General features: G+C 41.9%; 1 protein-coding gene across 2 annotated transcripts in view; it reads right to left on the minus strand.

Moving 5' to 3' along the window:
• Positions 1 to 26,679, minus strand: part of CDH13 (cadherin 13) — a 423,595-nt gene that overhangs the window by 265,469 nt on the left and 131,447 nt on the right. For both annotated transcript variants that reach the window (XM_027890905.1, XM_027890897.1), the window contains exon 3: positions 7,871 to 8,079. In XM_027890905.1, coding sequence (XP_027746706.1) covers positions 7,871 to 8,079 — 209 coding nt within the window. The remainder of the gene's footprint in view (positions 1 to 7,870; positions 8,080 to 26,679) is intronic.

Genomic DNA, 26,679 nt, shown 5'->3' on the forward strand with positions numbered 1-26,679 from the left:
TGTCTCTGATGGAGAGAAATGACTAAACTCTTACTCAGGGAATCATCTTTTCATGTGAACAATTTCTCCTATTATGGCTCTTTCTCAAATCCACGCTGCTTCTGGAAGCTGATGGAAAAGCTTAGAGAGGGGAAAAAACAGCAATATTTTGTGTCTCTGACACCAAAAAAAAGAACCTTGAGTTCAGTTTTGAACACTACTTGGTTTGATTTCCTCTTGGAATTCTCTCTGTTCCTTAATAAATGTGAGGCCTCACAGGGGGAACTGGGGGAGTTGTCATACACCAAGTGCATCATTCCTACATTCTGGATGAGAGAACAACCATGGAAGAAAGGCACAATTTTTCTTCTGTACCATTAGTCTCACATGTTCTTCTGCTGTCTGCAACATCTCTTTTTCATTATGGATTTGAGGACATCAAGGCTGTCATGGCAATTTTAGTATCATATCAAAATCACCAGGTTCCTTTTCCCTAATCCCTCATTTCAAAAGACTCTGTTCCTATCCTGAGGTGTAAAAGTATTATGAAATAAGTATCAAAAATAAAGATATCTATACAAACACTTCTCTTGACAGATGTATATAGACCTGCACACACACATTCTGTCTCTGTGTACTTAATAGTCTCACTTTAAGGATCTTACAGGATGAAAGCTGCTTTATAAATGAAAGATATTACATATCCTAAGAGACATCTACTTATCCTTTATGATCTTGCTTAATGTCCTACTAAATCATGCTTAGCCTGTTGCTTTCATACTTATTATCCTCATTTACTACAATGAATTTAAAATTTAAACCTTTTACAAAGGGTTTCTTTACGTGTTCCCCACATCACTGGCGCAAGTTTCCACACAAGTCCATCAGTCTTTGAAGATTAACGCATAGGACTGGCATAGTTTTGTCTATCCCAGAATACTTCCAGGTTGGACTCAGAACAATAAATCTTGAAAAAAAGTTATATGTAAATTCATGATAGTTTATCACTAATCCACAAAATTTAGGGGATTTTTATTTTTTAGTGGATAAAGGACAATCAGTGTCACAGCTCATAAAGAGAAGCTCACTCAGTTCAAAGTGTCTTTCCACAACAAAAAAACTTTTGGGCCCAAGAGGTAAAATCAGTATTTTCTTGACATCCTGTGCCAAGATGAACTTTGGTCCTTCAGCAATCCTTGAATAATTCCTCTCATTGAGACTGCCATTAGGTCTTACGGATGGAGGATAAGACCTGAGTGTGTTTTCAAAGAAAATAGACTAAAATTGGTTGCATTCCAGAACTGCATCTGGTCCTGAGCTTCTATGGAAGCCTTAAATTTACAGCAGAAGCACAGCAAGTGAAAATATTCTAGGCATAGTACCTGTTGCAGCAGGCAGAAGAACTAAGTGAGCAGCCTAAATGCTGCTCAGGGCTGAAAGGAATTATGATTTTAGCTGTTTTCAATAAAATGCTTTCATTACAAAGAAATTTTGCCTGTGATTTTACATTAGTCTGTAAATAATTTGAAATAATTAACAAGGCTGGTTTCAAAAATAATCTAATTTCACCTTTGAATCACTGTTAAACATATCTGATACTTGCCTAAGCTTTGCTTGCTGCTGAAGAGCACAAAGTCCCTTTTCCTGGATAAATACATCCCCGGTTCACATAAAATCTGAATGTAGATTACTCAGGGAGAAAAGCCCTGAATGCTCACAGAAGTTAACACCTTGTTTCACAGTCAATTATTCACGTTTCCAGTCTATAAGACCATTTTTCCTCTCCTTAAATAACCAAGTGCTCCTCATTTACATGCTGCGGTTGCTCACTGAGGGAAGTAGAAGGCAAGTGAGCCCACACATCTGATCTAAGCACTTACACATCCAGTGAATAAACCTACGAGTCACACTCTGTCCGAAAAGGGAACATTACACTAATGAAAGCCACCAGTAGCTCCTGTTCTTTATAGCATTTACTCTGGCATCCAACACAATATGTAATTGTTGCCATGGCAACTGCCACATCTCTTGGCACCATAATAATTCCCAGATAAATGGATCTTTGTCAGAGCAAACTCCAAAGGCACTGTATATGAAACCTGCGTTTCTTTGGGGCTGGGGATCCACAGTGTTAAGCTGGAAGGATAAATTCAGCCCGGGGCCTGAGGAAGCACCAGCCTGTCAACAGAGGGGAGGGGAGGCTGTGGATGGAAAATCAGGATTGCTGTGCCACGGGACTCACGGGGTCACCCAGAAACTGCCCAGCAAAGGGGCGTGGGAGCCACATCCCCCCAGGGCTGCCAGACACAACCTCTGCCTCCAGGGCTGGATCTGAAGCCCGCTGGAATCTGATTATTTCAGCAGGTTCTGGATCCGGTTGAAGGATAAAAAGGGATAGTAGGTGACTGGAATTTCTATGGAAAAGGGTGGTTAAGGAGATTTCTTATATAAAAGGAGCTCTTTGTTGTTTCCCTGACAGCAAGTGGTCTGCATAGAGGATATTTATAAAACTATGGTCAAAAAGGCAGCTAAATGATACTACAGAATGACACACTGATGAGAATAAGCTCTTGCTTTCATTGACATTAATTAAGATGTACTCTGTGAAACCTGAAATGTAGCACTGCAGATTTTAAAGTTAAAAAAAAAACAGCATCCATTCAAGGTTGGTAAGGCAGGGAAAAGTCATTTACCAAAATTCTATCAACACAAAGGTATTACATTCTAAAATCACTTGTACCTCGGCTTTTAATGCATAAATTCCAAGTCAATATGTGTTTGCAGTGAGATAACAAAAATAACACAAGTGATAACAACTTAATAACTTAATGTCTAGAAGAATGCTAGGATGTCAAACTCTCTGCCAAACTGAACTCAAAAGTGATAAAATTACTTCTCTTTTGTTTGTTCTGTAAGAAAATCCTTCTTTCTGCGCCTGAAGGACACCTTCCTTTCCAAAGGCAAAAGTTCTCCACAGCTCTTCAGAAAATGGTATTCTGTACCCTGTTTTGATCAGTATAATAACTCATAAATGTGTCGTGGATATCGATGCACCCCTGTGACTTGCTCTATTTTGTGCCTCAAAATGAAATGCAAGCCGCGGTGTTTTATTTACGCAGCGCGTCGTTTTCTGCAGCAACTGCTCTATGCAAAAACCTAATAACATGGAACTCTCGCAGCCTGTTTGTCCATACCTCACACGAGAGTCCATCTTCATACTCTGCACAGTCATTTTCAGCCCATTTGGAATTCTATTCCAAACCGAAAAATGCTAATATACGTTAATGGGAACGATTGCCTGCTGTATCAGAGAGGCTGATTCTTGATCTTATTTTCCCAATAACTTATTGAATTGCCAGATGACTAAACTCATCTATTCACACTTCCTTGCCTGAATATTTTATTTTTTTCCGTGAGAGAATCCTGATTCATAAGAAGATTATTGATCCCTTATCAGTGGTTCTAAGGCAGAAAGCCACACATGCAACATTGAAGGCTCTGGGAGCTTTTTATCTCATATCCATAATATTTGCAATCTCTATCCTTTGGGGATAAAAGCAGAGAGCAAGGCACAAACAAGAAATGCTAACATTCACACCCAAGGAGCTTAGTTTCATTATTTCTTGTTTGATACTTTAGGAAAGAGAGGCACAGGCAGAAAGCAGCTCCCACAAACGTCTCCATCCAGGCAGCCACCTGGGAGGAATCAGAACTTGGGGCTGCAAGGCGGCCGAGGAAGTTTTTGGCCAGGCTGCTGAGGCTCCTCCTGTCCCTGCTCTAATAAACACAGTTGGGAAAAGCAACGGTTTGGCCAAAGGAAAAGCAGCAGCAGCCTGTCAGCCCAGCCCCTGGCTGGTGCAAAGTGCACTGGACAGAGTAGCAGGACGAGGGCAACTCCATTTCCTTCAATCTGAGCTACTGCTGGAGATGGTTTTAAACTCTGCCTCCAATATGCTGTCTCAGGGTGTGCTCCTCACTCTTATCTCTGCTTTTCTTTCTCCTAGTCCTTTTCTATCTAGTGCCTGAAAAAACTGTCCTGAGGGTTTGACAGCTTCTATTTAATCATTTCATGCTTCTGTATGGCAGACTGCTGAGCACCATACAGTGAAGGTACTACCAGCCTGGAATTTCCAAATATCTGCCTGCCCTCTTATCTGCTTTGGTGCCAGACTCTTGATATCTCACTTCCCTCCACCCTTCACCCTGTGTCTGTAATGGTGTAACAAATAAAGGCCCTAAATAACTCCCTCCGCTGTGGGGAAGGAAAAAGAAGGAAAAAAAAAAAAACCACCTGCCAACACAGAGAAAAAGGCAGAGACAGATTGTGTCCCAAGGCTTTCTTTCTGCTCCCAGTATACCGAGGGTATGTTCATTAAAACCTGCATTAGATTTCAGAGGGGGAGAAGGACCAGCAGACAACTATTTTATTTAGCCTTAGAGGACACAGTTCAACTCCCAACCTGCTACCTTTTGGAACTCACCATTTATTAGGAGGCTCTACAGAAGGCTGGCTATACTTTCCGTCTTCCAAAAAAAATGACTCCTTTAATAAATACGTAAATCTACTAATGTCTGGAAAAATGTCCAAATGTGATGACGTTTCCAGCTTTCAGTTGTCCTCCTATTTCCATAAAATAAAGTAGGGATCAAGGATCGGACAAGACAGAAGTCAAAAATATAAATAAATATTGCTGCCAGTCCCTGGCTCAGCCAGTTTGTTCCCAGCCAGGGTCGTGAGTGATTTATTTTTTCATTAGGGATTTGAGGCTTAGCAATTCTATGAATTATTCAGAATGAACCCAAAGTTCATTTTGGGAATCCTTCCACAAGCTCAGGGCAACTCTTCTCTGCGCTCACATCCTACGTGCCCCTCGGAAATGCTGCAGATTTTTGGGAATACTCTCCCCTGCCTATACAGACAGAGATCAGGATATCTGGCCAAAATCACAGGAGGAAGGGGTGAACCAGCAGTTGCAGAAAGCAATCAAACTGGGATCTGATGGATGGATTTTTGCTCCATAACATGTCTGTATACCTGTAGGTATAGAGACCCATTTGGTTTAGGTTATTTTGCAGTAACATCCAGACATCGGGAAAAGCAGCAGTGTTGTATTTGCTCATCTGTCACCAGACCCTGCAAAACATTCTGTGATCAGAGAGCAACAGCCGAGTTGGCTGATGATGCTGAGGAACCACCTCTCTTGCCATACTGTAGTCGTGGCCATCCTTTGTCAGCAAGCTGCAGGCTCTGCACATCTACTGTGCTGATGGCAGAACAGTAAGGAAACGTGTCCTTCAGATGCAAATAACGGAGTTAAATAGTAAGTGATGTGCTAACAGCCACTCATTATACTATGGCCGTGAAGTTAATTTAAGTTAATCGCACAGGACTGATCAGTGAGGCCAGCTGGAATCTTCCCCCATCTTTAGCAGGAAAGAACCACACCCCTTCACCACCAGAACACCGAAAGCTTTTCTGCACACTCTAAGACTGCACTTCTAAATAGCTCCCATATTCCTCTAAAGTATGGTTGGGAGCAATCAGAAAGTTTTAGGAACTGTGCTCTGTGCCTGGGCTCAGGCTACCAGTCAGCACATTGGAGATCATTGTTGAGAGCCATTTCCAAACACGTTGGGAATCTGCAATTAGAAACATTAACAATGGGATTTCACAGATGTAGGTTACATGCTTTCAGAAAAGAAATGGCAGTTGCTGGCAGAGGGGAAATACTTAAGAACTACTTATCCCCTAATTAGACAAGGTACTGTACTCTAAGTACTGAATGCTAAGCAGTGCTCTAGCATGTGCTCATCTTAACCCTACAGAATTATGCTGAATTACTGAGGCTCCATCTGAGCATTTCTTAGCCAAGGCTCCTTGCATAAACAGATGGAGCAGTTCTGCTGTTTCCATGCTGACACATTTAGCCTGCAAAAGTACAGGATTAAGTTCAAATTTATCATAAAATCACTTTAGGTAGGACGCTGTGGTCTTTATATCCTTCGCAAATATGACAAACAGAAAGACAACACTGTCTGTGTTGTGTTTAAAATAGACAAATAGCCGAAAATGTGGGGAAGAAAAATACTGGTTCTACAGCTAGAGAGTGCTGGCTGAGGCCAGAGCAGGACAACCAGCCTCAGAGACCTTTATATTCCCTTGAAGAAGAGGATGCTCCTCACTAGATGGTTTCCCAGGGTACATTAGGGCATCGTGTAACTCCCAATGGCACTGCAGACACCAAGGATCACCCTCCTAAAAGGGTCATCATCTGTTTATGAGCTGAATGTCAAATCCTTAAAAATGTGACAAATGCAGGTAGAGAGGATGTGAAACTGCTTTGAGCAGTCACCTGTGAGGGAAGACTGGCAAGTGGCAGAACATGCCAGATTTAGGCTGGTTTCCTCTCTCTGAAGCAACAGAAAGTGGTTGGAACAGAATCCAGGAGTGGGGCCAAATCACACTTGGCTTTCAAATGCAGTCTGGAGACAGATTCCAACACTAGGTATTAATTAATATTGCTGCAACATTTTGAGGGCAGACTACCCAGAACCCAAACAGGACAAAGAGGTCACTGGCAAAGCTATTTTATGGTCTCTGCAAATACATATTTTTAACTCCTACTCAGTTTTCCCCTAGTCTATAAACTTCCATAGAATATCTCCCCTCAAAGACATTGAAGGGCTGCTTCTCTGAGAAACCCAGAATAAAACTTCAGAATCTGGTTCTCAGAGAGTCAGATCTTCACACATAAACCAATCCCTTGAAGTTTGACTCCAGACCTCCTGTCAGAGATGTCTCAAACCTCTCTGTGGTTTCCATAACTTCTAACTGGAGAATGAGAATTTTGAAACTGCTCCTGAGATTTCAAAATGGAGTGGAAAGAGAATCATCTGAAATTCTTGTGAATACACCAGAATGATCATGCCTTGCTAGTCTGAGGCACAGGACAGCCAAGTGCCCAGCTTGTTCCTACAAGTGTAGCTTTCCTACCCTGAATTTGGCAGTCTGTGGTCCTGAACTCACAGCTCCTCCACGTAAGAGCCTGTCTCAAGTGGGACCGTGTTAAAATTTAATTTTGTGAAGAAACAGCATGTTTAAATAAAGTTAAATCCCATTTCAGTGTTCTGATCAGCTTTCTGCAGTTCCATGTTCTAGTACTTTCTCTCCTGCTTGCCATCTATATTCACATCACGTGGCTGCTTAAAGAGCAGAGCAAAACCTTTCCTCAGCCATGGACTTTCAGAAGTTTGTTCAACCTTTCTCCTAAAGCTAATTTTTTGAGGTTTTTTTTTAATGGAAGACTTAAGTGATACTAACATATTGCTGGGAAAATAATGAGAATGCTGGCAACAGAACATCTAAATACCAAATCAAGACAACAGATCAATCATTTTTATCGTGGCTTCTTTATACTCCTGTGAAATTATAGGTCTGTGAAGGTATCAGGTTTAATTTTCTAGTAAGCCACTGCCTTTCCTACCTCTCTCCTAAATGCCAAGACACAGAAGTGAAGGCTGTCTCATATCTCCCTTTTGTTACTTTCCTGGGTGTGAAGAAAACAATTCAATCAATTTGTGAAGCACATTTTTCCCCCCATAGGGTGAGGTTTGTTTTACACTGAAATTCAGAAGGGGAAATGAAAAGACACTGCGGACAGAGCAGAACAAAAATCACCAGTGAAACGAGGCAGAGTGTAAATACGTGTCGCTATCTGTGTAGGTGTTTATACAATTTAACACACAACAACGTCAGAAAAGCAGACCTATATGAAAATTTAAATTTCACAGCACAGAATTCATTCTCACATCCTCAGACTCGGATGGCACACGGATATATTTAGCAGCATCTCTTTGGTCCTTGTTTTTTGGTCTTTTTTATCTATCTTACCTTTAATGCGCGGTGCTTCTCATTTGCTCCAACGACGAAGATTTCCGCCGTATCCTCGGCGTGCTCGGACCGAGCGCGGACGAACAAGGCTCTGCCAACTTCTGAGACATTCCTTAGTGCAACCAAAGACCCATCACCTTCCACCGTAAAGTCTGGGTTAGAAACCTCGAAGTTCAGTTTGTGATTCCCCTTGCAGTCATCAAATCTCACTGAGGGGGGGGAAAAAAAGAAGAAGAAAAAAGATGCTGTAAGTATCCACTTTGGAACGTACCCACACATAGCCTTCAAATGTCTTGATGTTATCTTGATGAATACTCTTAATTAAAAAGAAGCTGTCAATAATCCTGTCTCACTTTACATGGAGGGTTGAAAATATTTAGGAAGGCTGGCATAAAGAGAAAAATGTCCCAAAGCACAAAGGTTTGAGACTTTGGGGTTCCTTCTCTGAGTCCAGCAGACTCACTTTGCACAGATCACAGGATAAAATATGCGATTAAGAGATCTTCACCAAAAACTTGCAATTGCTAAGTAAACTTTTCGGGTTTTGACATCTCTAAGCAATATATTTGCAAGTGAAAGGTTTTTCTGCAGACAATCTGTTCTGTATTCCCTACCTGCTCCTCAAGTTACTGCTGCTGCAGACTTTTCACTTACCTGTGCGCTCTCCCTATTTTGATTTTACATTTCATTTCTGTTACCTCTTTAAAAACTGCATTACACTTTCAGAAAAGATTACAGGAAGGGATACAGACTACAGAAAACCACTGACAGTGGACTTGAACTGAATATAAAGCACTTTGCATAACTGTTTAAAGTCACTGTATAGACTTCTTGTATTGGATCATTATTTTTAAAGGAAGAAAAATAATCCCAGAGTCTCTCACAGCCTGGCGAATACCTTAGGCCTTTCTGACTGTGCAATCTCCCTAAGTGGTCTTAAAGCACTGGCACAATCTCACAGTGGGTGACCACTCAGTATCCCAGGAAGTTGCACAGAAATCCTCTTCATCAAAATTTGTGCCTATTTCCAGACATACCAGCTTAAAGACAGGACTGCCAGAGGACCTCTAGGAGATCTTTCCTTTCTGGGTATTCACTGAGATAGAATCCCAAAGTAAAACACCACAGGAAAAAAAGAACCGTTGCTAGCTCTGGAATTTGACTACAATTTTTTTTTATGACAAATATTGTTGAGAAAGGTTAAATTAAAAGGTAAGCAATGCAAATATTTCAAACATCCAAACCAGAGGACAAGGCACAGAATGAGACACGGGACAGTATTTGCCAAAGCAAGAGTGGAGGGTTGGCCTTGGCTGCACCCAGACCACGACCCAGCCCTCTCTCACCCCCTGGGCTCAGCAGAACTGGGGAGAAAACGAGATGCAAAAGGCCCTGAGTCAAGAAAAAGACAGGGAGGCCACTCATTTGGCCATCACTGGCCAAAAAGAACTGACCTGGAGAAAATTCATTTAATTGCCAATTAAAATAGATGTGGGTGGTGAGGAAAGACAAAACTAAACCCGCACTGTCATCCCTCTGGCCCGTTTCCTCAGGCTCACAGTGTCACTCCATCAGCCCCAGCTCTTCAGCCTCCTCTGCCCGAGCAGTGAGGGGACAGGGGGAACAATGAGGGGACAGGGGGAGCAGTGGAGGGACAGGGGGTCACAGTTTGTACCTAAGGGCTCCCCTCTGTGGCTCCCTCCTCCTCACACTTCCCCTGCTCCAGCCCCAGTCCCCTCTGCGGCCGCCGCTCCCTCAGGACAGACCCCCCTGCCCCTGCCTGGGGTCCTCCAGGGCTGCTCCTCCATCCCTACTCCACACCTGGAGCCCTTCCTCCTTGTCCTCCTCCTCATCCTCCTGCCCCTGGGGCTCACACCTCACACTTTCCCCCTCACTCCTTATTCCCAGGTACCATTTTCCCCCTTTCCCAAGCTCCGGTGTCTCTGAGGGCTCAGCTCTGCCCGGCGCTGGGGCGGCCACGGGGCCGGCTGGGGCCAGCCCTGAGCTCCCCTCACAGAGACCCCACAGCCCCCACACACCCCAACATCCACCAGGGCAGGAGGAGCTGAGCAGGGATTTTGAAAGAACAAAGTTGTGACCCTGTGAATTCACACTGGACCGTCCCCTTCCCGATGACAGCCCAAACTCCGTGATAGTCACCACAGGCTTTGTGTAAAAATTCCCCCAGCACCTGAAGGATCTGCTGCTGCACAAGGTTTAAGCTCGATTACACGTTTTTAACTAAAAACTGCTCCCATTTCCTCTGCTTTACTTGAGGGCAGGAGAGCTATCCTTGGATTCACAGTGGGACTGCAAACCAGAATTTCATCAGCTCATTTGCCGTTTCATTGAATTTTGCTGAAAGCAAAGGGGGATTATAAATAAAAAAGGAAACAAAGAGCTCTTTCCCCTCAGATACTCCAACCCCTCCAGACAAACCTATCTCGGGCTGTCATGTGGCAGACTCCTGCTTGCATAGTCTGGCACTACAGCGGAACCAGGGAGGAAAAGCCACTGGATTTGGGAGCAGCAGCAGTTTAAAACACTTTCAGAGTGCTCAGGCTGTGCTGGTGCCCTCACTGCTCCTCAAGGCTGGGAACTTCGTTCACAAAATGTCTCGTGCCCACAGTAGGATTTTGATGGAAGGCTCTCTGAGAGCAAGGCCTCCCTGGTGAAAAACCACCCGCTGCAGTTTATGTTGGTGACATGACAGGTGTTTTAACAGACTCACTGCAATCTCCTAAAGCTATCAACCAACGAAAAAGCAAAATTTTCCTGTCACCACAAATGTGGGAAGTTGAAATTCTCTGTAGTAATCACTGGATAGATACATACACTGTATATCTCTGTACACGGCATAGATCACAGCCTTTATGAATTAAAAGTCGTTTCACTTATTCTTTTATTCCCTTAAAAAAACCCCAAACCTCAACCTTATAGTAATAATAATTAAAATAATTAAAATAAATAAATAAATAAAAATTAAGGAGAATATTTGGAAAGTAACTTCTTGTACTGGTGGCATCTCTGCGCATTGCAGGGTGTTGGAACTATATGATTGTAAAGGTCACTTCCAACCCAAACCATCCTATGATTCTATGAATAAATATGTTCTTCTCATAGCCAAAAACTGCTGGTGATCTAATAATAATCTATTAATAATACATTCATAACTTACAACTGGAAAAATTTGGCATCGCTCTCTGGGAAATTATGTCAGGAGTAAAAACTGGGAAAAAATAAATTACAAAACCATAATAAAGTCATCCCTTAAAACAGAACGTCATAGTTCAGAGCTGTAGCATCACCCAGTCACACACTACAGGTCCCTTTCAAGAAAAGGACACGCTGTGTTGTACTTCAAAAGGAGGGAGACCCTGGCTGGGAGTTCACCTTTCCCACCTCGCTGCTCAACGTGCACAAACCTGGAGGTTCCTGCCTCGCCGCCATCTGCGTGCACTGGAGAGGTTCAAAGACCACACACAGATTTGACACTTGGAGTCAGGAGAAGCACTTGAATCTGTGCTCCCTTGGAACAAGGAATTTAGCAGTTTTAGACCTTTCATATTTTGCTCATCTGTTGATCTTGTTTTATGAAACCCTGCAACTTTTTCCAGCAAGGGCAGAAGCAAAGTTGTTTAAAAGTGGAAAACTGTTCTCTTACCACACCTCAAACCACTGATGTTTTCAATTCCCAATCCCACCACAGAAACAAGACTATTTGATGAGGTTAATAGCAAAGAGAAGGAAAGAAAATGGAAAGGCTCTGAGAAGTACTGATATGTAGGAGTGAAATTAGGAGTGGGTGGAGGGAGATGAAGCGATCATAAGGATAGAGAACACTGAAGATTATTTGGCCTAAGGACCAACAGGGATGAAACTGAAGCCAATTGTTAAGAGAGTCGGAGAGAACTGTAGCCTTAGATAAAATCCCTAATCAGAAGTTAGGAACTTTATCAGAATGATGCTGTCTGCTGGACTGGGCTGACTAGGGAATATCGGATGAGATTGCATTTCATTCCCAGCCATTCCTACAGTGCCCCTCACTGGGAATGTTTGCTTCCTTAAACTCATGTGGCTTCTGGGGAAGAGCCAATACAAATAATCAAAATTTACAGTACCTGGGCTGCCCATAGCAGGCTCCAGCAGCACAGCCAAAGGAGCTGGCCCTGGCACTGACCACACTTCCCTGCCCTGCCAGGCACTCAGGAGAGATCTGAGGAGTTTCAGCTGCATCAGCTTACTCAGATTTCCATCTGCAGCACTACGTCTATCCCTTAAACAAACCTTTACATCACTGATGCCTTAAAAAACATAGCCTGTTAAATATAGGGCAAATAGGGTTTTTAGTTCTTATTCTCAGGTGAAAAATGTCTTGGTTTGTGCATAAAGCCTGCGTACAAATCTCTATGCTCACTATAAAGTATCATTAATTAATTACTCTTTGTTTCCTCCTAGTACTAACAGTGTAACAAGAAACCAGGCAGAAGTGTGTGGGTATCAGTTCTGGGAAGCTTCAGATGGATTTTGAAGAAAGATTTCCAGCTAACCATTAAAAGAAGGCGCTGAGGATATGCTGAATACTTGCCATTTTAACATGAGTTTGATCAAATAGCAGCTTAATCCAAAAATCATTCAACACCACTTTCAGCACCTGATCCTGCTTCAAACCAAGAGAATGAACTAGGTGATACCTTAAAGTGCAGAAAATGAATAATAGTAACAGTTCAGCTCTAGCCCTAAAATAAAACATTAGTAATGGTATGCCAGACATGACTGGTGATTGTGTCTTGTTGACAAGAATTCAATGGGCAATTAGAACAGTGATCTGATATCTATTTATGTGGAGGGGGAGCTCTCCATTATTGACACATGTATGATTCTTTGGATGTTTCTAGTCGTGCTCCAGCTGCCAAATGAACATCTTTATTGTGCCTAATACGCCACATGGTATGAGACAGGCTCCAAAACTCCATACAAGCTGAATAAAAATACTGCCAAGCAGCTCCCAAAGAAAAACAACACAAGTGTCACTCATCGCCCTCTGTTCATTTCCCAGCCTCCTGTGTTAGACTTTTACTCCTTTCTGTAAAAAAAAACCCATTCACACGTGAATTGCACAGAATATTTCCGCCCACCAACCAATATTCATTATCAGTAATACCTGCATACATGCCAAGGTTTAATACTGACTTTGAGCTTATTATCATCAAAAAACCTGCTGGAAAAAGGTTTCTTGTGCAAGACCTCAAATCCATTACTGTAATGATGGGAAACCGAAGCTGGAAATATTAACCTTTATAGATCTCAGCAAGAAAACTCAGGGTCCTGGGACTCACCATTTCGGGGCATCCCATTCTCACTGCTGTGATAAACCACCCCTGGGAGGTTTCTACACAACTGGGATATTTATGATAATGAGCCACAGATGTTTAAAGAATAGCATTTTAAAACATTCAAAGGTTAGCAGTTGCATTTCTTGTCAACTCTAAAATGAAAACAAGCTGAAATAGATTTGTATTCAAAAGCATGTATTAGCCTGGTATATTGCTCTTCCAAAGTAATTTTTTTTCCCTGAGTTTAATTCTCAAAAGTTTAATTTGTTTTGAACAGAAATACAGAATCTGTAATGCTGTCTCTGATGAAACCTCTACAAAAGTATTCTGAATAAATAAAGATACATATTTATCTGTAAGCACACCCAAACTTACTCAGTATGTCTCTGTGTACAGGTATTCATATTTTTCTGTTAGCTGATCATAACTAGCAACAAAATGGCTCTTCAGTGAGGAAATTTCACATTGAAAATACAGAGTTAATTACTCTATCAATGAAGATTAGGAACCTTTCTGTTAACATAACCGAGCCTTGCTCAAATCAGTGGGAAATTACAGCATTAAGCAAATATTATCCCGTTTATTTTCTTATCCCTTCTAGCGAATAACTTGAGATCTTATTGGAACCACAAGCCAGAAGCTGCATCTGTGAGAGGTCTAGAGATGCAAGGAAAGCAGATTACAGCTGCACAAAGGCAACTCAGCTTCCCAGCCCAGCAGGGATCTGTCAGCTCTGCTCAAAGGTCCTCCCCGCTCCACAACATTAGCAAAGTAGAGAAGTTAGACAGAAACTGGTGAAGCTGAGCTTCATTAACTACAAAGAGAGAGCAGTGATGGTGGAAGCAAATGGAAATGATTCTGAGTGCTGCTGTTGTTGTGTATAAAAATTCTTAAAGTGCCATGACCTGGGGAAGCTCTTGTTAGCAATAAACACCGCTGCTGACTGCAAGCAGCAGGAGAGGAGTGGGGAGATGGAACGGGCCCCACGGGGTGTTCAGTGCCTGACTCTGGCACGGGGACTCCCAGCAGCTCCACACAAACTGCAGGAATGCCAAGTGCTGCGGGCCTGCAAGAGCTGAATCGTCCTGTGGAGAGCATGAAATCTACCTGGAAGCAATACATCTGGACAATCTAAATCCAGCTAGGAACAAGAGAGCTGATGTGACGGCAGCTCGTGGCACAGGAGCTGAGCAACAGAGGAAATCCTGCATTTCCAGGCCACAACTCTGTCCACCAGGAGAAACAGCTTCTTCCCCTGCCTTTGGGATGCCTTCAAAATCACCTCTGGAACAGGAGTTTTGGCAGGGAGCCCACAGCCACCGTGTTTCTGCTGTTTTCCTGCAAGAAAATCTGAACACCAGAAGGAAAAAGGATAGAAAAAGTGCTACCCTGTGGCACTTTTGGGGGCAGACTAATGTGAGACAAGTCACTGTCAACAGTTGAGTCAGGCTGGTTGCTCCTAAAGATATGAGGTTGCCATTATTTCATGACTAAAAGTGCACTATAAATAATGGATTTATGGCTTAGAAAAGGTACAAGCTTGACTAAAATATTTCTCTACACAAAAATGTTATTGAACATTTAATAAAATGAGTGAAATGAATTTTATGAAAACCATTTTTGAAGGCTTTTAAACAGTTTAATGCTAAATTCTAGCTCTGCAGTAGAATTGCTACAGGAATCCAATGAGCAACAGTGGGTTATTATCTCCCACTGCACTTTTATGATTTTCTTGTGTTTATATAATTTCCTCATGTGCCCCCGAAGTAAATTACAAAGATGACTTATTTAGCATCCAGAGAGTCAAAAACTGAGGAAACCTGAGCAACAACACAATGTTCATCAGAACATAAAAAGAATTAAGACAAAAACACATTTATATTCAACTTGTTTGGAAGAACAAGTACTAAACAACAGACTTCATCCTTGCACACACTTATAAAGTCTACAAAAATAAACTGATTACCTCAACTAGCAAACATCCCCGTGTGATTTATGTGCGGGGAGCAGATTTGTGCAGAGCCCCGTTGCAATGCAGAAATTAGGCCAGCAGTTCATCCGGTGGGCACTGGGGTGTGGATATCTGCCCTTTGGAGAACAGCCTTTCCACAGGAGAAATGGCACTTATTAATAGTCACAGTCTCCTGTGTGCTGTCACAGTTCATCACCAGTATTAGCACAGACAGGAGAAAAGCTTCCTGTAGGTGAAGACAGACAAGGGATTTCACCCAGAAACCACTGAAAAGGTGTGAGGTTTTTACCATAAGAATCACACTGGTCTCTCTCCTGCACCTCCTCTCTGCTGCCAACAGCCCTTGCAGAGCCGGAAAATTGTTAATAAGTTGAAATTGTGTGGCACAGATCACCTGAGCAATAAGTGCTGGCTGACTGAAGGCTCCCTCTGCCTCTGAGCCACGGTTATGTGATTCCAGAACCAGCAACTCCCTCCCCTCTGAAGACCCACACCACCAGTTCTCTGTTCTGCCTCTCCCCTCACCTTCTATACTCAACACTGCCCTTCGGCATCTCCTAAGATCTCACCAAGCTCTGCCTCTCCTCTCCTGGCCAATCACAGCACCACTTGGCTGGATATCAACAGCACAGCAGGCACCCTGAGCTAGAGCTGGACAGCCCTGCCTCAAAACCAGAAGCAGCACAGCTTGTATCAGCCCAGCTCTGAAGCAAAATGTCTTTGCCTTGCAGCTTTGGGGTTCCTGTTTGGGATTCCAGTGAGTATTTGCACAGAGTAGGATGTGAGCAAGATGGTCCATCAGCACCAAACTCGAGGATTCCTGCCTTTTTCCTCACATGTCACTGCTCCTTCTTGCCTTTCCCTACCGTGCTCCCTCCTTCCTCTCTCCTAGAGAGGGAGATCCTTCAATGGCCTCTCATGCTTTTCAGCAGATTTATTCTACCAACAGGGCCCCATCAGCTGTCTCTGGCTACTTGAAATTACAGGAAAATACAAACACTTCAAGCACAAGTGAAGGCATTCCCTCCTCCCCCCAGCACACTTCACCAGCTCACGTTACATGATACCCTCACACATCATTTTACTGCCCATTGTCTTATTTAGGGCGAAAATCTAATCAAGTGGAAGGGGTTGTAATGAGCTGTTCTCAGTTGGAAGTCTTCTTGACTTATTCATTACAACACAGACGTGTTATTGACTGATCTGCTGGGTCAGTGGCTGTGTTATAAGGCATGGCAGTGCTGCAGCTTCTGTTCTAAACCCCAGAGAAAAATTAGTGTTTCAACAAACATATGATGTCAGTGAGTGTGTCCGAACAAACACAGAAATCAAAACTTTAGGTGTTGTATCACAGCCACTGATCTGAGCACAACACGCAGTTCGGTTTAACTGGAGCTGTTGCCTCTTTGTAAATGCAGAGGACACAGACTGGCACTCTATTTGTGGAGCTTCTGTCACATCTGGGGAGGAATATGAAACATCACTGTTAATGCTGCATTGATTCTGAGCAGCCCAAATGACCCCAAACCCAGCAGCAATATTTAGAAAACACTCCTTTGAACTTGCTTGGTTACAGAGAAGGGGTTTCCCGCTGCAACGCAAATGATCGATAATATTCCATTTCAGCAGATTTACATAACGTTTTGCCAAGAACCCCAGGAGAGCACGAGGTGAAATTAAGTTTAGATTCTTACAAAATCTTCACTGGCAGAGTCTGAGACACAAGCAGGCAGAATCAAAGACATTCCAATGCATTCAATATGTTTGTGGCTCTGCAGATTGCTGTGAGAAGCTTGTCGATATGAAATTAATTGTACCCTATAGTGGAGGGAGATCAGACGAAAATTTGAGTTTGTACAAGAATTCCCAGAGGGATATAATGGATAACTCCTTTGAATGCTGGTTGAATAAAGCTGGAAGAAGCAGTATACTACTGACCATGAATGTTCTTGTCTTCTGCACGTGCACACATCTGATCTTTGAGCAGTCGCCTTAAGTGCGAACAAAATCAAATTCCTTGATGTATGTAATTTATTGAAAACTAATCAGTTGAGTTTCCATTCAGGAGAAAAAAAAAAAAACCCAGTGTCCCAGGAGATTTAACTACATAAATAAAATGCTAACAGCAGATGTCAAAAAGTAACAACAAGCAATCACTCACAGGAAACAGCTACAGTGCAAGCAGCACAGAAAGTACCTTATTTACACCAGGATGTGTTTCAAATGCCTCCAAAGCTACAAATTTATTTAGTAAGGGTTTTCCATTAACTAGACAATTAGTCAAAGGTCATGGGGATATTTTTCCTCAAGTTCACAATTAAAACTGTTTGTCTCCAAGATGAGTTTGTTATAATTACAGTGATCTGTCATTTCTTAATGTGATCTGTCATAACTTCTTTTCTCCTCTTTTAAGTTGTTTTTCTTTTCTAATGGCACAAGCTTCTGTCAACACTTAATTAATGTCATTTTTACACGAGTTTTAAGTTAATCTAATAGAAATTATGATATATTCTTAGATGAACAGAAGGTTCACTGTTATGCACAAATTCACATTAGCTTGAAGTGTGGCCATTAGTAGAAAAGGCAAATAAATGATAAAAATGAAATATGGGACCTCACTGGAGAAATAGATGCTTTGGCTGCTCCTTCAGTGGGAAGTTCAAATAACTCAGTGATTTGAGGCTGGAAGTAGAAATTACTGCTGTAAAAAAATCTCTTTTGTTCTACACCAGCCCCGTGGCAGCTGCTCCCATCATTATACCCTTGCTTTTATCAGAGATGGGAGAAGAAAATATTGCTCGAGATATCTGCCTGGCTCTGGCAGTGCGTGCAGACAAGAAGTCAAAGTGCAGGAGGTTTTCATTAAACAAGCCATCAGCACCCAGTGCTTTTTGCACATTACACACAGAGACAATACTGGGTCCTGCTTTCACCTCGTGTGTGAGCTGACAACTAATCCTGGATTCAGCTCCCTTCTCCCTCACCACCCTAATAAGAGGCAAAACCATTGGCCAGGAAATGCGAGGAAATGTTCAAAACCCCCCCAAAAACATGGGCATCTCGGTACAGCTGCCCTTCCTCTGGAATGCCATCAGCAGATATGTACCATAATATTTTCCTAACAGGCATTCCCAGGAATAAAGCTGTCACACCGGGCCATGTGCAGCTGATTTCCAAGGAGCGCCGGGCGGTAGGAGTTTGTTTCAGAAATAGAGAGTGACGCATCGTTTACGATACATAAAAGGAAATGAGAGTGAGTAATAAATCCACTGTGCAATATTTTCCTTTCAAAATGGATACTGTAGGTTGCTGGCCTATTTTCCCAGCTGCTGAATGAGTAATGCCATGCCTGAAAATCTGCTCAAGCCATTTATTCTGTAGGTTGTTCAACCTTCCCAGTGAGAAACTGAAATGAGGTTCCTCCCATTTTCAGGGGAAATCTTGTGGTTTCTTGTCTTCTCCATCAATGAACGTGACAGAGAAATAACAGTTTCTCTTAGTGGTTTTACCAGGTTCTCTCAAGTGAGTTCCCTCAACACTTCTTTAAAGCAAGCAGTATAAAGCTGATTTCTCCAGACAGATCTGATAAAAGCTCAAATAACAGACCTATAATCCTTTTCAGCCCTCAGTCTAAAAATCAGACACAGTTTCTGAATAGCTTTTCAGAATGACTTCAAAATCCAAATTGCATTTCATTTCTCTTAATTCTCATAAAATGAGTTGGTAATTAAGCTTTTGTTTTACTCAAGTAACAAGCCAATTCCAACATGCAGATCATTCTATAAACCATGTAAAAAAAAAAAAAAAAATCAAATGCTTAATTGCAGCCTGCTAAAATACAAAACTCCTGAGAACAACGAGGAAAGCCACCTCTCCAAGCTCTGCTGGATTTTAAACTTCCAAAACTTACTCTCATCTGTTTCAAACAATATCAGTGCTTGAGTAACAGTTGCAGAACCAAATAACCTTGGTTTGAATTTTGACTCGAACAGTAAGATCAGACAAGTCGCACTGCTGAGAACAATGTAATTAAAACTGCACCATGTAATCTTGCTCTGCACAGTCATTCCCAGAACAGTTTCTATTCACATCAAACACAGGCTTTTATACTTTAAAGAAAGGCAGGCTTTGGCATCTTCCACGAAAGAACTGACCTGAGGGAAAGTAAATTCTGTCAGTCAGGATCATTTATAAGCAACCTGAAATTTGTTTAAGTAGATAAACCAAGGAAAGGCTATCAGGCTACTGAAGTTTCTGCCTGTTTTAATAACTAAAAAACAATAAACAAACAAACAAACAAACCCAACAGAAAACACACACAGCCCAATAGTAATTTTTTGATGATCCGGGTGACACTGGTATTCACGTTTGCTACTTAAATGGGTGGCATTGCCACACGTGCTCATGTTTAAACAAGTAATATTGTAAAGGAAATAAATGACAATGAAAAGTTGTGTTGATTATTTGATGTGATCTATATTTCAAATATACACTCTGCTTTCAGAGTGCCATTTGCTGCCGTGTGGTTGTCAACCAACCCACAGTCTGCATCACTGCAACCACAAGCTAAGATTGGGATCAATGCAATGTTTGATTCCAAGCCTTTTTGTCAGCCTCGGGAACGTGGATCAGGCCGTGACTGACAGTTTACACAGAAACCTGTGACCAGTGAATAGAACTTTTTTCTTATATTAAATTCCACAGTCAACAAAAGAGCGCAGTGAAAAGCCATCTGAGCCAACTTCCCAGATATGATCACCCACAACAAGGACTGTGAAGAAGAAAGCGTTACCTGAAAGATGCAAACTCTAGTGTGGGGATTAAGGACACTAGAACACCCCTGGGGAATGGGATTTCAGTAATAAACTTTTATATTATTTCTGATTTGTGTCATACTTGTTTTTCATATGGTACTAGACACAGATCAGACAAGGTGCTTCCTTACCGCACAGCAATTGTAGATTAATTACCAATTAATTACAGATAACCCTAAAACTAAGTGAATTCCATCTGCCATCATAGTTGCCCACACAACAAAATTTGCCAGTTGTTCAGTGGCAGTTCTACATCCACTCACCTAATTTCTTTTTTTCAGTTACTGCTTTCATTTTTCCGAGTTAGAATTAAAACTAGAATTAAAAAACATGATTTCTCGTCTTCCCTTATCTCTCCTTAGGCTCGGTATAGATGCCACTAATTGCAAATGCTCTGATGAGTGCACTGAGGATTAGTCATATAGATTTCCTACACTCTCACCTGACTTTGCAGCATTAGAATGCAGAAACCTCAGCACATCTGTTTGAGTAAATGCCTCTTTCCTTTCACATTAGAATAACTGTAATGATTATAATGCTTATGAAGCTTAAAGAGGTGAGATAATAATCACTCAGTCTTTACTTTGCTTCTGGTTATAAAACCATTAAAAAGAGAACAAAAAAAATACAACCCCCCCCCCAAACCACTGAATCTGTGCATTTTTCCAGCTCATGTGCCCTTCCACAGCATTAGTCTCTTGTGACAAATAAAGCATCATCCTTCTGAACGCTGATATTCCTCATTTCTGTTCCGCTTTGCTAATGGCTACAATCGTGACACACAGAGAATTCATTTGGTAAACCTGATTTGCCAGAAGTTTTCAAGTGACACGATGTTATATATTTATGCACGTGGCTGCTTAGCAACTTTGTAGTAGTTCCATCCAGGAACTGAGGCGTAAATAAGTAATTATGCTGTACCAGAGAGTGAAAGGGAGACATTTATAGATTTAGGAATAGAAAGGTTATCAGAATTCATCACCTAGCAACAAAAATGATATCATCAGCTCCCCCGTCTAGCACGCATCCAGCAAGAAATGTATTATAAACTCTGCTGACAAGTGAGTTAACTTGGGAGTTTGAAGTTTAAATGAACTCCACAGCTAATTAAACTTAGCTCAGCGCTTCTGTGGGCTGCATGTTTGCATTTTAGCACATGCTTTACCCTGGAATAAACACTTGCCATTCACTCATCCTCACACTCAAAAGCTGACAGATTCCAGGGAAATGAGAATACAGAAATGCCCGTGCACTTCCTTACGGCTGCCAGGGAAGGGAGAGTGATGAGCCGATGCATGGAAATGCAACGCACAGGGGTGGCTGTGGGAGCCCTGCAGACTCTGAGAACGTGATCAAACTGTGGTGTCAACACGGCTCCCCCAGCGCAACTTGGGGGATGATTCCAATACAAAAGCTTGGTTTTACAACCCCACTCTTGTCCTAAACATTTCAAAGTGATGGATATAATTATTCACTAGAATCATTTAACAATAGGCTAGAACTTGCATCAATGAATATTAACTAAAAATAAAATTAGTTTTCAAGTACCGAAGGCTTTGTGTGTTCAGCCTGATAGACAACTTTCATTCCCTCCCTCCCCTTCTCTTTCCCCTCAGTGTTTTGCATAAATTCTCTATTATTACAAAGTCCTGCTGTCTGGAAACTGATGATACTTATTATTGCAGAGGCAATGGTTGCTATTGTACTGAAATGTAGAGTGATATAGGTGCGCTGCTGCCATTATACTTTAAAGTTTTTCATCTTGTATAATTTTTGGAAAGCGATTCTTAATCATCACCTCCAAGACCTTTTATTTTGCAAATCTCTTCATTGAAATTTCCTTTCAAAGCCGAACAAAACCGGATTTCATTTCAACCCTGATAGATACCCACGAATGTTTTGAAGTCCTGCCAGAGACAAGTCTGGAATGAGAACGTTCTTTACCAGGGAAGCTTTCACAGAAGAGCAAATTACAGACAGGGAGCTGGAGCCTGAATAAACAGCACATTTCCTACACATGGAACAGTTATCCTGGATGTATCCCTATTCCAACACGGGAGAACGTTTCCTTGCAGCAGAAATTGGAGCCCAGCAACCCCAGCTCAGTGCAAGCGGATTACCTGGCCTTGACAAGCAATCAAGAAATAAAATAGAGACTCTTTACACTCCCCCCCATCTGTGCCTGCCTTTGAAGAACAAGACTCTGCTGTTTGTACACTCAGCACCAAGGAGGAATGAGCTCATTCTTTCAAGGAAGTGTTTCTCTTGCCACGATTTCCAGCTCACCTACCTTCCACCTGCTCTCCTTTCCCCAGAAGGCTCCTACACAGCCACTGCTAATGAATTGCACTGCTCAACTTGGGTACCTTTCCAAAGTTGTTTCCCAATTTGCATTCCTCCTCCAGCTTTGCAAACCATCAGAGGAGTAAACATTATTTTACTGCTGCATTCACTTGCTGTTCCAGTAGGAGGCTCTGCATTTCTCTCCCTTTTTCTGACTGTGCCTAGAAAACTGTCCTTGGTAGCCAGGGAAAATAAACCAACTTTTACCTGCATTAACAGATCAGGGATTCCGGGTGCTGGAACTGGGAATTGCTCATTTGAGCTCACACGGCCAGTCAGTTCCATGGAACCATGGAATCAGTAAGATTTGAAATGACCTCTAAGATCATCAAGTCCAACCTTTAACCCAGCACCACCACCCTGTTCCCCACTAAACCATGTCCTCAGGAGCCATATCCACACATTTTTTGACCACTTCCAGGGATGGTGACTCCACCCCTTCCCTGAGCAGTCTATTCGTGGAATAACATCAGTGGGAAAAATCAAGAAGCAGCACTTGGATTCTGCAATGTGTTACAACCCTCTGGGTAAGAGACAAGTGGAAAAGAAATGCACATATTCCAAAGGAAAGTGTTACTGGCTGGTTGAGCAAGTTCTTTAATTCTTAGGCCATAGGACAGATGGAATTTCATTAATTTCATGTTCCTACATGGCAGAAAAACTGCACCCAAAATGAGCTCTCCTGGTGCTGAGCTGCCAGAGCTACTTTTGTGAAAGGATCACATGGGGACTTTTTAGTTCTGCCTCTACCAATTATTCCAAGCATGATTTTTCATTCTAGGTCAAACAAACAACAAAAAAAAATATTTAATATTAATAATATTTTTTTAATTTAACCAATGGGAGGTGGGGGAAACCCCCCAAAATCTCTCAGATTTCCAAATTTAAACGAATTTCTGGGCCAAAAAGCAATTGTTCTCACACGTGCATATGGTTAGTTGTGAGGAATTGCCACAATAAACTGATGTGTGATACTGCTCGAGAGTTACATCAGAAAGAGTATTAAAAAAAAAGAGATTTATACATTGACAAAAAATGCAAAATCACCAGGACCCCATTAAAAACCCACCACCTTCCAACCAGTGAAAATATTTAGTGCTCTTTGCCTCATTTCAAGTACTGTGTGAGGCAAACCAGATAAACTATTTCTCCACTACCTTTTTTTTTTAAAACAGACTCAATATCCATTCTGTGTGGAAGCAAACACTGGTGATGTGTAAATTACCTTCTTGTTTATTAAAATAATATCACATTCCCACAGGCACAGAAGGGAATTAGGGATTACTCTTTTCAGATGTTACCTCCTCCATAAATCTTAAAGGTTTACACATAATTAATTAAAAACTGTTGCAGTGTATAACTCATCATTACATATATCAGCTAACACTTCTCATTAGGGCTACAGATTTTGCAATTGCAGCTGCTGCATGGCAAATAAGGTTCTTTTTAGATGTATCCTTCATAAAACAGCCTATGTTACAGATTCCCATTGTTTTGCTTGTGGGTTGTTGTTTGTTTTTTTTTTTCCCCCCGGCAAATATTTACATTTCTGCTGTTGCTTTAAGGCAGCATTTACCTGAGAAGCAGCAGTTCAAATCCAGCATTTTAAGAACCCCCCCCCCCAAAAAAAAGAGAAACTTCTTAGCAAACATCAGAGCAGAGCAAATAATTCACCACAATCATTTATTTATTGGATTTGCCATTTATTTTTTCTATTCACCGCAGATTGCTAAATTCTTACATGTAAATTATTCATGAATTTCTGCCAATGCTTCTTCCATTTAAATTACTATGAAAATGTAGCTGCAATTATTCAGATTTCAACATTGGCTCTCTCAGGTTTTTGGAGTGCTGGTTCTGTTCCGTGATTGGTTGCAACTTGCCAATTTGGAATGCGTTTCAAACATTACACTTGAGTACACAGTTCAAAATTTACTTTGTCAGTTCTATACTTGCAATTTGTGCTCTGAATATAATGTTTTCTGACATTTCCATACTGACAAAAGCTCTAATGTAGACACAGCTATATCTTGCTTCAGTGGGCATTTCTGTGGCATTATTTCAGTCATTTCCAGTGCCAAAGCCATTACCAAAACAACATAAGACAGACAGAAGAGGGTTTTGACATTAACTGCCTCTGTGTTTCCTGCTATTTATAAAGGTGTCTGAGTCAGTGAGGCTTTGCTAACAAGCCCAGCTGGTCGCTGCTCGAGCCATCCTTAAACTGCGTGCCCAGCCCTTCAGGGAGGAGCACAACAGATCACATCCCTGGAGCCCAGCGGGAAGGGAAGGGGGTGGAAAAGAACAGCCCTTCCAAGCAGTAGGTGCAGACCTTGGCTCCTGAGCCCATTCCCTCCACCCAGGAGGGAGAACTCTGCCAGAGGGAGCTGTTAATCACTTCAGCTAAAGCATCTTGGCATCCCATCAGGCCAGCCCCGGACAGAGGTCCCCATTCTTCTCCAGCAGCTGGAGCTCAGGGGTGTGCACACTCACTGCTGCCCCTTCCAATCTCTGCCGAAAAAAAGAGGTGGGGAAACTTAGGGATATCGAGACAGTTCACTACTGAACCCAAACCAGAGTTCCCCTAAAGTAAGAACAAGGCCAAGGGGCCTTCTTTGGTTTCCTTGTGTTTTGTTTCTGTGTTTCACAAGGGGAAGGCTGAACTTGAGGAGTGATTGACCTCAACATCAGCATTACTGAAGACCACACAACATTCTCATCTCAAAATCTCTGCAGCCACCTGTGCTGTGAATCTACTCTGGCATCTTTATTATTAAAACTTTGCTTTGTCCCAGTGCCCCTCATGTCCATGGGCAAATGCCCTGAGGTTAAACAGAGATCAGGAGGGACAGGCAGAACAAAGAGAGGGACAGAAAACACTGTGAGTTTCAAAATGGCAGTTCCCCATTCTTCCAAACTTTGATACCACTTTACTTTTCCCCATCCCTTTTCAGGAGACAGGCCTCGCAAGAGAACGATTACATCAAAATCTCCCACTGTTGGCAGAAGTGCATTTAAATTACAGAGCCTGATCTTGCCTCACAAGACTGAACAGCGTTTGCAAGCCAGTAAAGCCACATCACTTACTGCGATACATCCCTCTCTCCCCCCCAAACTGTAAGCTGCAGCAGTGATGGAGGAGACACTCAGTTGAAAAGCTCCAAATATGAAAGCCTCATCATGTGAAATGAGGATAGATTATGTACTACACCAGCACCGCTCGTTCCGGGAGCGAAGTTTACCCGAGAAATGCACCTTTGTAACGGTGCAGACAAAATACAGGCAAAGAAAGAGCCACATAATCTAAAATTAAATCTATTGTAATCTAAAAAAAGGCAACCTGAAATTACATAAGGAATTGTAAGTGGGATTTAGAAACAAAGCAGTTTCTGAGAGGATGAATTCTGTAGAAGTTTTGCTTTGAAGTCCCCGGGCAGCACATCAAAGAGGGAATAGAGCATGCTTATTCTCTAGGGATGGTTCTTAAAACATCAGGAAAACTGTACTGGGGGACACATTTTGTCACTGCTCTCAGCAGAACAAACACACACAGGCAGGTTCTGTGTTCTGCCTGAAACGAAGATTTGATCAAATCACAGCCAACTGACAGTATTTCACCACTAAGAGCAGCACTGGTGCTACAGAGCAGGGAACAAGTCACCTCTCTGCTAAACCAGACATGGGGACACAGGATGTCACCCAGGGAATTATCCCTTGAGCCACCTCACTGGGACCACTTGGAAGAAATGTGTATTTTGTGCATTTTGTGTAATTTCTTTCAGCACCATCAAGTTTGTTTTTTTTTTTATTTTCCAACAAGTATTTTAATAACATTTCAACAGTACCTGGAGGATCCACCTGAATGCTTTTTTTTTTTTTTTTGCTTATTAGAGGAGCAGAAGTCAATCAGTTAAATTAAAAATAATAATAATTAAAAAAAATCTAGATGGTGCATTGCAAAATTTTGTGCAAGCCACTTATGCCGCAGAAAATTGATTTTCCCACAGGTTCTGCAGCTTTGCACTCCCTTTTGAAGTACAGCAGCTGGATATATTTTGCTACATATATTTCTCTGAGCTAGAGCCCAGAATGGTTTTTATATTCTGCTGAACATTTTCCAGCTGATTAATGTTATGTTTACCAAACTATAAATACAGGATGATGCCTCCTTGAAGAAGTGATTTAACTTTTCTCCTCTATTTTTGTAAATTGTTTTTGCTGTGTGTTTTTAAATAAATGGTGTAAACATAAAACCACAATCAGACCCCTGCTTTACATTTCAGAGATGTTTTTCTATTTTAATAATGAGCAGTATCAAAACAGCAGTACCCACCCAATGTACAC

Source organism: Empidonax traillii, unplaced genomic scaffold, assembly GCF_003031625.1.
Source record: "Empidonax traillii isolate 1590-97213 ecotype Southwest subspecies unplaced genomic scaffold, ASM303162v1 scaffold13:size3042203, whole genome shotgun sequence".
Classification (NCBI taxonomy): Eukaryota; Metazoa; Chordata; class Aves; order Passeriformes; family Tyrannidae; genus Empidonax; species Empidonax traillii.